Source organism: Arachis stenosperma, chromosome 1 (assembly GCF_014773155.1).
Source record: "Arachis stenosperma cultivar V10309 chromosome 1, arast.V10309.gnm1.PFL2, whole genome shotgun sequence".
NCBI classification, from domain to species: Eukaryota; Viridiplantae; Streptophyta; class Magnoliopsida; order Fabales; family Fabaceae; genus Arachis; species Arachis stenosperma.
In genome coordinates, this window is record NC_080377.1 from 110,088,160 (window position 1) to 110,106,650 (window position 18,491).

General features: G+C 36.3%; 1 protein-coding gene across 1 annotated transcript; it reads left to right on the forward strand.

Annotated features, from left to right (window-relative positions):
* Positions 1–8,419: 8,419 nt before the first annotated feature.
* LOC130968139 (nucleobase-ascorbate transporter 6-like) lies at positions 8,420–13,894 on the forward strand. Its single transcript, XM_057893238.1, has 14 exons — positions 8,420–8,852; positions 9,615–9,712; positions 9,872–10,048; positions 10,164–10,264; positions 10,776–10,851; positions 10,948–11,007; positions 11,161–11,345; positions 11,927–12,023; positions 12,434–12,520; positions 12,654–12,712; positions 12,810–12,901; positions 13,003–13,080; positions 13,169–13,329; positions 13,427–13,894. Exons 1-14 carry the CDS (start codon positions 8,732–8,734, stop codon positions 13,640–13,642), a joined length of 1,608 nt encoding a protein of 535 aa, XP_057749221.1. The 5' UTR covers positions 8,420–8,731; the 3' UTR covers positions 13,643–13,894.
* Positions 13,895–18,491: the final 4,597 nt, after the last annotated feature.

Here is an 18,491-nt window from a genome sequence, read left to right on the forward strand (position 1 = left end):
ACTTTATATTGACTGAAATATGTTAGAAGAGTCAATAATTATAAATTCGATATGATACAATTTTATGTTAGGAAAAAATTGTGTTTACTTAAATTTGTAGAATTTATTTTATTGTAAAAGAATCTTAATGACATGTAAGATGTTTTAATTATCTATATGATTATATATTATATAAATGTTGAGTTAGTAGAATTAGCAAATTAATTGATATATCAATTATTTAATTAAATATTTTAATATGAATTTTCTATTTTGTAACTAAAAGAATAAAAAATGTTACAAAAGCAAGTAGTATTTTGTAACAAAATATTATGACACAAAAATCTAAATTGTTACGAAAAGTATTTTAAAAGTAAAAAAGTGTTACCATTTTTGTAACAAATTTCGTTTTTTTGTATCAAAAAAATTTGTTACAAAACATTACTTTGAATTGTAACAGTTCCATTTTTTGTTACAAAAATTTTTTGTAACGGGACTTACTGCAATGGACCCTTTTTTTGTTACAAAAAATTTTTGTTTCAAAATTTCGATATTTTGTAACAATATTTTTTGTTACAAATGCACCTTTTTCTTGTAGTGCTATTTCAAACCTGAATTGAATGTAATTCGAATTGAGGCAATTCGAATTACTATGAAGCCTGAACTAAGTATAAATCGAATTGGGCCAATTCGAATTACTCCATTTGTAATTCGAATCAAGCTGATTCGAAGTCCTCTCATGCACGCCATGCAACGTAATTCGAATTGGCTTAATTCGAATTACTCAAATTGTAATTCAAACCAGATTGGTTCGAACTATAAAGAAGCAGAGTTGTATATATATGTTGTGGACGTGAGTTGCTCTCATTAGAGGGGTAGAATGGCTAGTGAGAAGAGTTTGTGGTGTTGGTTCACCACAAAGGATCGATTAAGAGGAAGACATGTTCCGGTGTGAAGTTCACTGATAAGGATCCTCTCTGTATTATCATGAGGCCTACGTAAGGTACGATGACCTTGTTAGCACTGTGCTGATGAAACTGGGTCTGGATGGTGTGAAACAGGTTAAGAAGTTCTTCTATCGCATTCCGATCACGGTGCTCCAAGACACCGTGAAGTATGATTGTTTCACGATCGGGAGTGATGAGGACTTGTAGGTCATGTTTCAATGTCGCCGTCAGTTTTTGAAAGTGAGGACACCAGAGCTGTTGGCAAAGTTGGTTGATGTGGTATCGAGCTCGGGGGGTTCGAACCGGAATACCACCACTTTAGCCACGGTAGCCGGTTCTAGCTCCAGACCTGCCGTTGCTTCTACCTCCGTCCCTGCGTACGAGCCACCCATCCAGCCTGTCCCTCCCCTTCCTTCGCTACTGATCTCAACGGCAGTGTAGGCGACGAGGTTGGAACAGGGAAATTTCAGCCGACCTCTTTACAGTGTGCTGCACCGGGTGGGGTTGGAGAGCAATTTTTGGATGAGCTAGAGGACGATGATGTCGAGCCGGATATGATTGCTGATGACAGTGGTGATGATATCGGAGCGAGTGATCCTGCTGGGGCGGGAGGTGGTTCTAGCTCTGACACACAGCAGTACCCTCTACATTTTTCATCCTTAGACTTGGATGCCATGAGGCAGGAGGGGGTTCCGGGGCAGCCTGCTGGGTTTGGCGCTAGGGATGCGGAAAGGTCTCCAGGTTTGACAGAGTTCTAGGTTGGTCAGTAATTTCAGGATAAAGATGAGGCCATGTTAAGTGTGAAGACTTGCAACATCCGCCGAGGGGTACAGTACAAGGTAGTGGAGTTCGACTATCGCCGGTATGTGGGCAAGTTTTCTGAGTTCGGGAATGGGTGCACATAGTTGATTCGGCTAAGTCTCCAGTAGCGCAAGGGCATTTGGGAGGTCAAACGGTACAATGGACCTCATACGTGTTTGGCCACCTCCATCTCCAGTGACCACAGGAGTTTAGATTATCATATGATATTGCATTCATTATGCCAATGGTTAGGGTTGATGCATTCGTCAGCATCAAAGTGCTCCTAAATGCCACGACCGCACACTTTGGGTTTAGGCCGACGTACATGAGGGTCTGGCTGGCGAAGTAGAAGGCTGTTGCCCTCATCTATGGTGACTGAGATGAGTCGTACAATGAGCTCTCTAGGTGGGTGTTAGGAGTTCAGTTGACGATGCCTGGTACTGTTGCAGTCCTTAGGACGAGCCCTGTTCGAGTTGGTGGACAGCTGGACGAATCTCGAGCTTATTTTCACAGACTGTTTTGGACGTTTTCACCGTGTATCGAGGCATTCCGTCATTGCAAGCCGCTGGTTAGTATTGATGGCACCCATCTATATGGCAAGTATGGGGGAACGTTACTTGTGGCTATTGCACAGGATGGGAACTCCAACATACTCCCTGTTGCATTCGCACTAGTGGAGGGTGAGAATGCTGAGTCCTGGTCCTTATTTCTCTCCCACCTGCGTCAGCACGTGATACCGCAGCCGGGTCTGCTGGTTATATCGGACAGGCATAACGGCATCAAGGCCGCGTTTGAGGCTCCCGACGGAGGCTGGTTACCTCCAGCTACATACCGGGCATTCTGCATTCGACATGTAGCGGCAAATTTTGCCCTAACCTTCAAGGGCAAAGACGCAAGGAGGCTTCTTGTCAACACGGCGTACGCAAAGACTGAGGTAGAGTTCGATTACTGGTTTGATATTCTGCGGTCTGAAGACCTGGCGATGTGTGACTAGGCGAACCGGATTGAGTATTCCTTGTGAACACAGCATCGTGATGAGGGGCAGAGATTCATACACATGACGATGAATATCTTTGAGTGTGTGAACTCAATCCTGAAGGGTGTCAGAAACCTCCCTGTGTGCTTGCTGGTGAAGGCAACATACGGAAGGCTGGCCGAACTATTTGTTCGCAAGGGGAGAGAGGCTGAGGCCCAGCTCGAAACCGGACAACAATTCAGTCAGCACTTGGTGACTTGTATCGAGGCCAACTTGAAGACGCCGAGGTGCTTCACGGTGACCTTGTACGACAGGGATAACTCGGAGTTCACCGTCGCAGAGACGACTCCGACTGGTTCTTTCTCACTAGGTAGCTACAGAGTCTCACTTGCATCTCAGACATGTAACTGCGGATACTTTCAGGCACTTCATTTCCTGTGTCCGCACGCACTGGCATGCTGCCCCTACTCACGGCTTACATGGCAGCCTTACGTCCACCAGGTGTATCGTCTTAGTTCGGTGTTCAGTGTGTATCGGATGAGATTCACACCTCCCATTCCGGAGGGTTTCTGGCCACCATATCACGGACCGGCTGTAATCCTGGACCCTAACAAGAAGCGTGCGAGAGAGGGTCGTCCGAGGTCCACTAGGATACGGACCAATATGGACGAGGCAGATCCGAACCGGCCAAAGAGATGTGGCCTCTGTCGGCAACCCAGACACACACGTCGGAGTTGCCCACAGGTCGGAGGGCCAGAGCATACAAGGGGACATGAGTAGGTGTATTGTTAGCTTTGGTACTTTGTTTATTTCACTTTAGTGTTTAGATTCCACTGTTATAGGTTTTCTTACTTGTTGTTGTTAGCTGATAGAGTTTGTTAATTTTAATGCGATGTACTGTGCATCTGATCTTACTTAATGAATATGTTCCATTTCCGGAGTTTTGTATGAAATATCTGTTAAATTCACAACGCAATAAATAAATCTACAAATTAAACTAATACATGATGCGAAAAATATGCTAGTAACTGAAATTTCATAAACTTTGAATAGCCATTTTCAAAGTAGAATATCATGATTTGTCCACAACATATATATAAAACTCTGCTCCTTTATAGTTCGAACCAGCCTGGTTCGAATTATAATTTGAGTAATTCGAATTAAGCCAATTCGAATTACGTTGCATGGCGTGCATGAGAGGAGTTTGAATCAGCTTGATTCGAATTACAAATGGAGTAATTCGAATTGGCCCAATTCGATTTATGCTTAGTTCAGGCTTCATAGTAATTCGAATTGCCTCAATTCGAATTACATTCAATCCAGGTTCGAAACAGTGTGATTCGAACTACATATATTTGTGCATTAGTTGATTGGTGAAAACGAATTTTGTTTTGGCTGATTCACGTAAATTCTTTCTCCCCATGGCTTATTCTTGTTTTTTACCCTATATTTATATAAATATATGTTATTTATTTTATTTTTAATATATATTTTAAATTTTAATATATATTTTATATTAACGACTAATTTGATAGTTGATTTTTATGTGTATTAAAGTAATAAAAATGATTAATAATTAATTAATTAATTATTAAAAATTAAAATAATGTACAAAAAATATATAATTTCATTCATATTTATAATTTTAACTATCAAATGGAATTTTTTTACTCCACACGTTTGTTTTGTTTTTGTTTTTGTTTTTGGTTTTTTTTTTTTCCAGTTTTTCAACTACAAACCATTATTTGAGTCCATGCATGTCTGGATGTGGCTGCTGCTTCTGCCGGTCAAGAATTAATTAATGGGGGCGTAGTATACGTACGTTATTGTCATGAAAATGGTGTTTATTATAGTTAGAATTCAGAATTTGTCTTAAAACATCTTTTTGATTTGATTTCCTTCTCAACTGATAATAATATGCATCCACTACTAGTCTTCATCAATCATCTGCTCACCCATTTTTAATGCTAAGCTGCTACTTACAGATACTAATATTAATTAGTAATAACTTAAAAGTAAATGACATATAAGATAGATACTTTTGTAGTTATCAACAAGACTCTCCTATTAATAATCTTCTTTAACCTTTTTTTTTTTTGTTATTGATGGTTTTAAGTTTAAAGGAGTAAATAGATTGATATTTAAAATAATAAAAAAGAAAATATAAAGAAAGGAAAAGTAGGGAAAATTGATAATAGGATAGCGATGACAGTTGTAAGTGAATAAAGGACAGGGCATAAGAGTATTTTGTCGGCTAAGGTGTCGTTTACTTATTCATGTTACTGCTGCCTCCTCGCTTAGGTTAATTTGGTTTAATTGATGCCAATTGCTTCTATAATTTTTAGAAATTAAAAAATAAGTATACGCCTATTTGACATTTGAAATATTTGAATATAAAATATAATGTTCAAATTAAATATTAAATACTTAATTTATAGTATCATTTTTACTTATTTTAAAATTATAAATTTTTTCTTAATTTTAAAGTATATTTAATGCATATTTTTTAAAATTTATTTTTATTTAAATTTTAATATATGTTGAATTAATTAAATTTATAATTATTTTATTTATGAAGAATATACAAACAAATTTATTATATATTAATACATAAAAATAATAATTTATTCTGTAATTTAAAAAAGGGGTAAGTACGATTTTGGTCCCTTAAGTTTAGTGACAGAATCGAATTCGTCCCTCTTGTTATTTTGCCATTAAAGTCGTCCTTAATGTTTTTTTTCGTATTAAAATCGTCCTTTTTATTTTTTTTGGACAAAAATACCCTCACCACTACCAACATAATTACTTCCTCCACCACCACCACCACCACCACCACCAGCACCGCCACAACCTCCACCATCACCAGCACCACCGCCACAACCTCCACCACCAGCACCACCAGCACCACCACTAACGCCGCCGTCCCCCTCCCCGCTTTCCCCCACCCCCTCCCCCTCCCCACTGTCCCCTTCCCCCTCCCCCTCCCTGCCTCCATGCACCCCCACCCCCACCCCCACCCCCCGCCCCGCGTTCCCTCCCCCTCCCCCTCCCCGTTTTCCCTTCCCGCACCCCACCCCAACCCCGCGTCACCCCCCCTCGCCGTCTTCCCTTCCCAGCACCCCACCCCACCCCGCGTCACCTCCCCCTCCCCGTTTTCCCTTCCCCGCACCCCCACTCCCACCCCGCGTCACCCCTCTTCCCCGTTTTCCCTTCTCAGCACCCCCACCCCACCTCGCGTCACCTCCCCCTCCCCGTTTTCCCTTCCCCGCACCCACACTCCCACCACGCAGCCCCACCCCTTCCCTGTCTCCCCTTCCCCCCACCCTCCACCTCCACCTCCACCACCACCAGAGAAGCAGAAACAAAGCAGAAAATCAACAAATCCAACACAAATTTAACACAAGCAAAAACAGAAAGCAACAAATCAACAAAGAAGAAGAAGAAGGTGATGGTGGTGCGGTGCGGTGCCGGAGGGCGGCAAGGCGGCGACGGAACGGCGAGACTGCGGCGGCGGGACGGCGGCTTCCCTTCCCCCTTCATTGTCATCATCATCAGAGTTCTGGAGGAGGAGGAGGCGACGACGAGGTCACGGCGGCGATGACGGAGGCTCTCTGGCGCCGTCCCCTCCCCTCTTCCCCTCCCCTCCCCTCCCTCTTCATTTCGTAACCCTTTTCTTCTCCCACCCCCAACGCGTTTTTACGCGTTTTCTTTTTTTTTTTAATTTTATAATTTTTATTATTAAAATAGGATAGGGGTAGTTTAGGAATAAAACAAAAAATTTTATTGAAAAGGACGATTTTAATACGAAAAAAAACATTAAGGACGACTTTAATGGCAAAATAACAAGAGGGACGAATTCGATTCTGACACTAAACTTAAGGGACCAAAATCATACTTACCCCTTTAAAAAATAACCCACAATTTTGTTAATTGATTCATGTGAATGGTTAATGGTTTGGGTGGGTTTGTATGGTATGTGCGCAGTGCGCTCCCGGACCCAATAATATTCCCTCCAACACGTGATCTTCCTCCCTCCCCCAATGTTCCTTCTTTTTCAATTATTTAACCTTTTCTTCTTCTTCACATTCACATTCCCAACATTACATTTTCATTCTACATTTATACAATTCGATTGTACTCTATAATAAATTTGTAAAGTTGTATGGACTATGGAGGAAGCACAGCCAAAGTAAACGACGAGTTTCACAGTGTCGTTTACATAGCTTGCTTATGTTTAGTGGAAAGAGAAGCTACTTTATTGTTAACCACTCTCTCAATAGTCAATTCTCAGTGCTAGTCCAAGTCGCAATACGAATTTTTTTTATTTTCGTGTTAATATTTGTAGTAAAAAAAATTAAGCAATATTAATTTAAAAAAAGTAAACCAAAATTATATCAAAAGTTTGCATTGCAGACAAAAATAACTTTAAAAAATACTAACAATAAATCAATTTTTAAAAAATTTAAAAATACGATAAAAAAATTAAATATTAAATATATATTTTAAAAAAATTTCAAAGTCAGATTTTAATGTAAATTTTTGTCATTATTATTAAAAAAATAATTTTTTTATTCTTAAAATTTGTTAATTTAATGTCAAATAATTTTTTTCAAATTTTTTTTATCGTGAACTATCACATTTTTAAAAAAATTTAGATATCAAATATTGTTCTGAATATTTTTGTAGATCTTCTAAATATTTATTCAAATAATGGCACAAAATTCAGATTAAATAAATAAGCTTTTTGCTAAACACAAAATTTTTTTAGTCATTTATAAAAAATATAATAATTATTAATTATTTTTGTCACATTTTTTAAATCATTCAATAATTATTTTATCAATAAAATTTTTCATAAATCTTTTTATCAGTAGTTGAATTTTTTCAAATATCAAATTAGTAATTATCCTTAACTTAAAAATAAGGTAAAAGTATGAAAAGATTTAATTATTTAATATTTTCTCATAAAAGTATATTATAAGAATTCATATTATATTTAAAAATATTATACTCGAGTATTATAAAAATTTGCTTATTTAATATTATAAATTATTAAAATTTTTAATATTTTAAAAATTAAATTACAAAATATTTATTTTATTATATAAATATATTAAATAATATCTTAAAAATAATATAAATGTTAGGAAATTCATATTATAGTCATCAATTTCAATTAATACTATAACAGATTATTAAATAAATCCAATATAAAATCTACTAACATGAATTTTTATTAAATTTAGATTTTAATTTTTAATTAAGTTTTATATATTTTATTTTTAAAATTTTTAAATATTTTTTATGTTAATATTAACTGCAATATTAATTATACATTGTTGGCTCTTATTTTTTAAATAAATTTTTATATTAGTATTCTTTTGGAGATTCCCCCCCTTTTTTAATATAAAAATATATTTTTTAATTTTTTAATTATTTAATAAAATATAATTTTTTTATTATTTAATATATTTTTTCACATAATTCTTTTGTCCTATTTAAAAAGTATAAAATAAGAAATTATACTTTATCAAATAATTATCAAAAAAATTGAGAGGATCTAATTTCTTTTTTTACCTAACTTTTTTAACAGATAAAAGATTTTTTTTTATTAAAAAATAATTAAAATTAATTTCTTTTAATAAAGGTACTTATTAGGCAAAGAGAGAGGAAGAGAAAAGAAACAAAAAAATGTTAAAAACGGTTGAGGCAGGATAGAGATTAGAGCAGCAGCAGAAGAAACTAGACAGCAATACTGTATAGTTACGGTGTACCTCGTATTCATACGCCTTAGACAGGAGAGAGAGAGAGAGAGAGAGAGAGATGCTTACAGCTTACTTGCTTGCTTACTAGATAGATAGCTTGCTGCTACTTCATTCCTCTTCTTTTTCTTCTTTATCGTTTTCTTAGCATCGTCACAACGCTCTTTTTTTCATTCTCGCCACTCTAACTGGAAAAAGGAAGAGTCTGCTGTCATTTCAGAATCTCACTAGTTTTGGATTGTTGAGAAAGAGAGAGACAGAGAGACATGGCAGGAGGTGGAGGAGGGGGAGGAGCACCTGCACCAAAGGCAGATGAGCCACAGCCACATCCACCCAAGGATCAGCTTCCTAACATCTCTTACTGCATTACCAGTCCTCCTCCATGGCGTTTGTTCCTTTCTCTTTTCCTTTATTCCCCCTTTTTCCACACTCTTTTTTCATCAACTCTTGATTTTTATTTTTATTGTTTTCATTTTTTAAACAAGGTTGCATTTAATACTTTCTTTCCTTAGAACTATTAGGACTATTCATAGGAACATAAATTATGAGGATCTATCATTACTTCTTGATAGATTATGTGTTTTTTAAGGCAATATTGCTTGTTTGGGCAAATTTATTTATTTATTTATTTTTTAAATGTAAATTATCAAAAGTGGGTTTCTGTAAAGTATAAAAATGTTCTATTGAGAACAAACTCAGACGTTCTTAAGCTAATTGTAGTTTTATGTTTCACTAGGTAGCTGGAGAAGCTGAATTAATTTTTTTTCTTTAATAAAAGAGAATTGCTGGTGTTAATTGATGGTTCCTGCTTCGTAATTTTTCATTTAAAATGAAGTGCTTTATATTTCTTGTATTGTTGGAACCGATTTGAAGTCCTATCTGTAGACTGTAGTTGACAGACACTACTTGAAAAACTCTTCAGCTTTTTATGCTGTAATTTTGCATTGATATTCACTTTGCAATCCATTTTGATCACACCGAGTTAATAATTTTATTGAAAAATTGCAGTACATTTTATAACTCTGCTGATACCATTCAGTCAAGTCAAGAACATCTGATAATCTCTGAAAATATGACTAAGATATATGCTTTTGTTTTTTTTTTTCTTTTCATTGAGCTTATGATAAATTTGGGGACATTCTGATGCAGCTGAGGCTATACTTCTGGGTTTTCAGCATTATCTTGTGATGCTTGGTACAACTGTGCTAATCCCCACTGCTCTTGTTCCCCAGATGGGAGGTGGCAATGTAAGATTAAGAGACCATATATACTTGAAAGGGGGAAAAACTGTTGTGGAATAATTTGAAAGGAACATCTGACATTCTGATTATTGAAGTTTCACTTTTCTTCTATCCAAACTTTTAAGTAGGAACAAGAAAAGAAAATTAAAAGGCAATTTTTCGCAGGATGAGAAGGCAAGAGTTATTCAAACACTGCTCTTTGTAGCTGGAATCAACACATTGCTGCAAACATTGTTTGGAACTCGATTGCCTGCAGTAATTGGTGGCTCTTATACCTATGTTCCAACAACAATCTCAATTATTCTCTCTGGTCGATTCAGTGATGAACCAGATCCTATAGAGGTATTATGATAGAAAAGAGAATAAAATTTAATTCAAGCAGCAAGATATTGATTTTTGGTGCCATTTGATCACTTTATTTCTCTGCCCTTTTGGCTTTGTTTTTCCTCCTATTCAGAAATTCAAGAGGATAATGCGGGCTACTCAGGGTGCTCTTATTGTTGCTTCAACTCTTCAAATAGTACTAGGCTTTAGTGGCCTCTGGCGTAATGTTGCAAGGTTGGTTTCTCAAGTTCTTCATAAGTTAGTGCATTATTTTTATCTCTCTTTATATATGGCTTGAAGTAATTCTAAACTGAATGTCTTTGGCGTTTATGCTGGTTATCAGTTGTGTCCCCAACTGAACTGATGTTTGCATAGTAGTCAATCTCGCAGGATCTCGGTGGGAATCTCAGCATCCCATCCCTCCCAGCATGCATTTGAGACATGAGATCTCAGTTTTTTCAACCCAGCTGTCCCAACCGGGGTCCCAGGATCTTGGCCAAAATGCCAGCCTTTTTTTTTTGGCAAAAATTTTATATACAATATACATGAGAATCTCCCTCTATCTTTGTTCAAATCCTGCCATCCCCTGTCCCGGGATCCCAACATCCCCAATTTTGGGGATGTCTGACTACTATGGAATTTTCATCAACTATGTATTCCAAATCCTAAAAGTATAAAGTAACTGAATATTCCTGTGATTGAGTGTAATATTACTAAGTGATGCAAGCTCAACTTCTTTCTTCAGGTTCTTAAGCCCTCTTTCAGCAGCTCCTTTGGTCGCACTTGTTGGTTTCGGGCTATACGAGCTAGGCTTTCCTGGGGTAAGCCTCATTTACATATCTATATTGCTCATATTCAAAGTTAATCCATAAAAAGAAAAGTTCAATATTAATCCCCTGCCCCTGGCTTGGATATAGGTTGCTAAATGTATAGAAATTGGATTGCCGCAGCTTATATTGCTAGTTTTTGTGTCGCAGGTACAGTTCTTTTAGCTTTGTCTCATACTCTCATATATATCCTACCTCTCTTAAGCCTTACCAGTTTTGATCTCAGTTTGTTTTGTGCTCTTGATTTCTTTAATTTTCAGGCATGATGGTTTTCTATAGACTGACATTGATTTTCCCGTGTAGTTTGTACCTCATGTGCTCAAAGGTGGAAAGCATGTCTTTGACCGTTTTGCTGTGATAATTACGGTTGCAATTGTATGGTTATATGCATTTCTGCTCACTGTCGGAGGGGCCTATAACCACGCCGCACCCAAAACACAATCAACCTGTCGTACTGATCGTTCTGGCCTAATAGAAGCTGCTCCATGGTTAGTTCTAGGATTTAATTGACGGGTTACTCGGTGTTTTTTTCCCCTTAGCAACTCAATGATTGCAAAGTCCGAATGTCCTCAAAATTCAAATTATGGTGTACTATTTTTCAGCAACATTTTTGGATATATTTCGTGTAAACATGTAATACTGTTTCCCGTTGCAAAATGGGATGGACACCATATGATTTGCCACCGCTGCCCAAGCTTTTTCCCTTGTTACTTCCATTCTAAGCATACTAGATCATTCATTGAAATTTTACATTCAGTTTCAAACATGAAGAATCTCTCATTGTTTTGACTTTGATATAGCCATATGATAACTTGCTGTTTCTTCTGATAGAGCTATGATTGTGTTGTTTTTTTATAAGGATTCATGAACCCCCTCCCCTAACATTTGTCATGCTCGAACTTTTTCTATACACTTGCCTTTTTTTTGCAACTTAGAACATGGCCATAATTGTTATTTTTCAAATAAGAATCAGTTGCATCCCTAGAAATTAGTTTTCTTATACAGTTGGGGTATGCAATGTACTCATATCTCTGAAATGAATCATATTTGACTGATTTTGGATCTGCAGGATACGGGTCCCTTACCCTTTTCAATGGGGAGCACCTTCATTTGATGCAGGTGAAGCCTTTGCCATGATGATGGCATCCTTTGTTGCTCTTGTAGAGGTAATTTCTTAGTTTACTTTGTAGTTTGAAAAAATAACTCATTCTTTTCAAGTAGTTATTTTTCTTCCTATCAAATAATAATACTTTAAATAAAATTTCAAAAATGTAATTAATAGCATCATGAGTAATTTTTTTTTCTCCTCCCCTTTTTGGAAAAACCATCAGCTAAGTTCAACTATTGCATTACTTATGCCGTTTTACATGGTTCGCTTAAGGACATAATATGAACATGTATTAGTACTGAAATCCAGCTTTCCTATGATAATGTTACTGTGTGCAATATGACACAGTGGTTGACGATTTGGGCTTGTATGCTTCTGCCATTAGTTGAAATTGTTGTTATGTGGCTGAAAATTTGCCTTTTAACTGATTAATACTGCTTAATGTGTTTTATTTGTTATTACAAGCAGTCCAGTGGAGCTTTCATTGCTGTTTACCGGTATGCAAGTGCAACACCAATGCCACCATCTATTCTCAGCCGGGGTATTGGTTGGCAGGTAGGTACACACATGGATAGCAAATCTGCAGTTATATATCTTTAAACAATTTTATTGCAGTTTTGAATAATACCATTGGTGAACTCATGCTTGATAATAATATTGATTATTGTGCATTTTATTTATGCTTCAGGGAGTTGGCATTCTGTTATCAGGATTGTGGGGAACTGGCAACGGATCATCCGTATCTGTGTAAAGATTGAAACCTTTTCAATTTGTGTTTTCTACTTCCGTTTAAGCAAAATCAACTTCTTTGTTGATCAAAGGAATTTGTCTGGTTTCCCTACAGAGAAAATGCTGGTCTTTTGGCTTTGACTCGTGTTGGCAGTCGGAGAGTTGTGCAAATATCTGCAGGGTTTATGATTTTCTTTTCAATTCTTGGTGAGTTGAAGTATGATATTAGTGGCTTGTTCGTGAATCGAATATGCAGTCTTCAATTCTTCATCCGGTTCAATGCTCACCAGCATTTCCTTGTGGTGTAGGTAAATTTGGAGCAGTTTTCGCTTCCATCCCACCTCCAATTGTTGCTGCCTTGTATTGCTTGTTCTTCGCTTATGTTGGTATGGCTAACTTAAGATATACTCAGGCATATCTTGATTTATTTTGACACATAACTAACACATTACGTTCCACTTTAATCATTTGTAGGTGCTGGAGGCCTTAGTTTTCTTCAATTTTGCAACCTCAACAGTTTCAGGACTAAGTTTGTATTAGGTTTCTCCATCTTCCTTGGCTTGTCCATTCCGCAGTACTTCAACGAGTACACGGCAATCTATGGTTACGGTCCAGTCCACACCGGCGCAAGATGGGTAATGAATGAAAGTTGTGTAGATATGATAAACCCCTGAATATGTTCACAGCTTTTCTGATGAGTTCACTCACAATAAATTTCATGTACCTTTGCAGTTCAATGACATAATCAATGTTCCATTCCAGTCAAAAGCATTTGTTGCCGGTGTCGTCGCGTATTTCTTGGACAACACACTACATAAGGACCCAACCATTAGGAAGGACAGAGGAAAACATTGGTGGGACAAGTACAGGTCCTTCAAGGGTGATACAAGAAGTGAAGAGTTCTATTCACTGCCTTTCAATCTCAACAAGTACTTCCCTTCTGTGTAATTGTGCAAATAAAGGAAGCACAACTATAGCTTCATCAAATACTTGCTTCAGTAAAAAGGGTCTCTGAAAAAGGTCTTTGATTTGATCTTTGTTCTAAATATTACATTGGATATTGTATTATTTTAGGCTTATAGAGAGCTATATGAATAGAAATATTGTAACACATTAATTTTATTGCTTTTGTTTCTGTATATGCTGATTTCTGACCTGAGATTGGATTCATGGTAGTAATGTGCATGTTTTGATTATATATTTCATTTTGTAATCCTTGTTTACTTCTCACAGTTAACTGTAATTGAAATTTCATATAATAAAACATAAAATAGGTCTCATATCACATAGGCTGTATTTTGGTATTGACTCATGCACTAAACATTATATAAGGTCAAAGGAATTTGAACAAATTGAGAACTTGTGGCAATAAGTGAACTGGCGAAAGAAATGTCAAAATGAAAATGTCACATTGTCACTAAATGCTTTTGTTGTTTTTGGTCTACCATGAAACGGGTTGATATCATTCTACCAGAATCCAAAGCCAAAATAATATAAAAATTGAAAAAAGAATAGGGTTAGAGCTAAAGAGTAGACCGATTCACACACTACTTTCCTAAGGTTGAGACTTGAGAGTTAAGAATCATGAGATAATTTGATTAAATTATTATTTAACAGTTTTAACTATTGAATACAATTTCATGAGTTTTTATTAAGAGATTAATAGTTGATTTTCCACGGTTGATATTGGAGAATTTACACCCAGTAACTCTTTTTTTAAAAACCTTAAAGGCTTACGGCTATTAAAAGTCGTAAAAAGCCATGTTTTTGGTCAAATAAAAGTCGGGTAGAACAGAAAAAAAAAAAAGAAGCAGCGGCAAAATTTGCATATGATTTGAGCCCTTATATTTTAATCACCGACCCAAATTAATAATTGATAAAACATGTATATTTCTAAAATATATTATTATAATTTATTATTTATTATTAAAGATTTATTTCAATATAATAATAACTTAGAAATTAAAAAATACTAGGAAATAAATTATTTTGGTAACCAAGTTCAATTAATTCCTTTTTTTCTCTTTCTTATGCATTTCTTCCTTCTTCTTAATAAATTTTTAGAGAAAAATCAAAACAGCCCATGATAATTATCTTAAAAGACAACGAGACCCTTGACAAAAAAAAAAAAAAATACCAACCCGACTCCTGAGCTTTACTTTTATGGGACGGATTAGCCCCTGTGCCAAAAAAAGTCAATGTTTTTTTTGGCACATGAGCTAATCAGTCCTAAAAAAAATATCAGGGGTCGGGTTGGGTATTTTTTTTCTTGAAGGTCTCGTTGTCCTTTCGAAATAATTGTCAGGGGTCGGATGGGGTATTCACTCAAATTTTTATTGTGCCAATAAATTATTGGATCAATTTGATTGAACATGATTATCGTTTCAAAGCATACCTAAAACGGTCTATTTGTGATTTGGACTTGGAAAAGAGGTTGGAGGTGGCGACGAGAGTGTTATACGTGTCTTCATGTCAAGTCTGAAACGAAAATGAGGAATACTTGTAAGTGACTCCGATACTTAAATAAATAAGAGTCTTATGCAGGCTTTTGAAAATTAGGATTGAAAAATACCTGGTTTGATGGGGTATTTATAGATAAGTGATGACTTGCTGTTCACTCCTGACTCTTTCATGTACGGGTGAGAGGTGGTTATTTCTTCTATTGTGGAGAAAGTTACACCACATTCGAGTAGTTATCCTTAAAGAGGATAATGACAGAAGTAATAGGAGAGCAGTGACTTGCTCTCTAAGTCAAATTGGGCACGTGTTATGGTACCAGTGCCCTAGACGAGTCGGGTAGTTGACCTATGTTCCTTTGGGTGCTTTGTGATGATTTTGGATCAATCACATTGGTTTAGGACAAGCCTATAGTAGATGGATTAATCTTTTCTGGATTATGACCTTATTCTTTTGGGCCATTGTATGAATAGTGCCCTTTCTTCATTCTCCAAGATGATCACAGCCTCATTACTGACTTTGTTAGACAACCCATCCACGTAAATGCTCCAGGTGGTCGGGTTTTCAATGTGATTTTCTATGTACTCAGCTATAAAGTCGACTAGATATTGAGATTTGATAGTTGTGCAAGTTTTGTACTTCAATTCAAACTTAGACAACTCTACATCCCATTGTCGCATCCTTCCTGCTATGTTTGTCTTCTGTAGTATGTGTTTTACGGGTTAGTTAGCCTTGACCTTTATAATATGATCTTGCAAATAGGATCGTAGCCTTTTGGAAGCTAAGATAAATGCAAAAGCAAACTTTTGAATCTCTAGTAATTCAGATTAGCTCTTTGAGGTGTCTTACTTGTGAAGTACACGAGCCTTTGTCCTATTTCATCCTCTCGGACAAAGGCTGATGCTATTGCTTTTTCTATCATGGCCAAGTATAGTATAAGTTCTTCACCCACGTCAAGTCGAGTGAGAATGGGTAGTTAAAAAGGAACTCTTTAAATAGCTAAAAGGCTTACTTGTATTCTTCCATCCATGCATGCTGATGCGTGAGCATCTTATACCATTTTTCTTTGTATTTTTCAGTTATTTTTAGTTAGATTTTATTTAGTTTTACTTGATTTTAGTACAAAAATCTCCTTTGGATGCTACTTTGAGTTGTTTTGGTATTTTTATGATTTCAGGTGAAATTCAGAGCAATTTGGCAGAGTTTGGAGTTAAACAGAAGAAAGCTGGCAGCACCCTCCCTGGGCGCTAAATGCCCAGTTGGCGTTCAACGCCAGCAGGGGACTCAGGGCCAGCAACTTTGCACTCCCTTTAGGGCGTTTAATGCCCATTTCTGGCGTTAAACACCAGCAGCAGTCCGAAATTATCCTATTTTGGGCCTCTCGAGTGGATTTAGCACTTATTAGTTATATTTATTTTCTTTTTATAATTTTTATTTACAAACAATATATTTTAGTTTTAGAATTTATTATTTTATCTTATTTCTATTTCAAATTAGGTTAGTATAAAAGGAAAAAGCAAGATTGCGGGAACCGGACCGGTCAATAAACCGGTGAGGCCACTGGTTCAATGGTTCACTGGTTCGACCGGGGTTTAACTGGGGTTCAACCGGTTTAATTAAATATTAAATAAAATTATTAAAAAATTTAAAATAATCTTAAGTATATAAATTCAATGATCTCTAACTTAATAAAATTTAATATTTCACATAATAAATTATCCATTACTTAATATTAGAAGTTCACAAACAACTTCAAACATCAAAGTTTATAAGTAAACAAAAAATAAAACGTACATAATGACAAACCCATAATGTTCTACATTCAAAAGATACAATTACTAGCAAGTTTTCAACTAATCAAAGGTGCAACTCATCAAAAATCATAATTATCATTAAGTGTTCCAACATCTCCATCATAAACAGGTAATCCAAAGCCACCATCATCAGAAGTACCACTAAAAGAAGCTGTATTTGAAGAATCAGCAACATTAGGAAAATCCACATCAAGTTCCACATCTCCTCCATCTAATAAAATAAAATAGAAAACCAAGAAAAAATTAAAGTTACAACTTTACATCAGATATTGAGAGGAAATGAAACAAGTTTTGCTATTTTAATCACCTGTAGGATATGAAGGCATAGCATTATCCGTATAAATTAAATTTTCAATGCCTTCGATGTCTCCATTAGTAAATTCAGGATCACCTTCATCCGGCATTACCCAAAAATCTACTGTGTCAATGCTTTGAATGTCAATTGGATCATAATTCTTCTTCTTGCGATGCATTCTAGATTGAAGGCGTAGATTATAAGTGACATAAACAATGTCACTTAGCCTTTGATGCTCTAATCGGTTCCTCCTCTTTGAATGGATTTGTTCAAAGAGGCTCCAGTTCCTCTCGCAGCCGGATGATGAAGATGTTTGATGAAGAAGACGAATTGCCATTTTTTGCAAGTTAGGAGCACTCCCACCATGTAGCCTCCACCATTCACGTACCAGAATATGTAATTCAACCACCAATTCTCATTCAATATTTAAAAAACATTCAAAGTAAATTGAACATAGAAATATAAATACTTACCAGGTTCAAGTCTCTTAATTGCTTTCAATGCACTTTCCCTTCCAAAACTTCCTTTTCGATCTCGATACAACTGTATCTCTTGCATTGCGGCAACCGAGTGATCGCAAAGAGTTTCAATATCAAATAAATCAAGCAAAGACCTTAAGATATTTGCCTTCTCAACAAACCCCTCACTATAGAAGTAATCTGGATTCAAAAAGTATGCTGCTGCATGGAGGTCCACAACATTGACCTGATCACCTGTGAGGCTCCATGAGAGCCCACTGTCAAGCTAGTGACATTAAAAAAGCGCTTATTGGGAGGCAACCCAATTTTTATTTTTATTGTTATTTTATGTTTTATTAGGTTCATGATCATGTGGATTTATAAAACAAATACTAAAATTAAAAATAGAATAAAAAAATAGCAGAAGAAACAGTACACTCTGGAGGAAGGGCTTACTGGCGTTTAAACGCCAGTAAGGAGCATCTGGCTGGCGTTCAACGCCAGAACAGAGCATGAATCTGGCATTGAATGCCAGAAACAAGCAACATTCTGGTGTTTGAACGCCAGAATTACACCCTGAGGAGAGCTGGCGTTAAACACCAGAAGCAAGTATGGAACTGGCATTCAACGCCAGAAACATGCTGCAGACTGGCGTTGAACGCCCAAAACAAGCATAGATTTCACGTTTAACGCCAGAAATAAGTATCAATCTGGCGTTAAACGCCTGGATTGCATGCAGAGGGCATTTTACACGCCTAATTGGTGCAGGGATG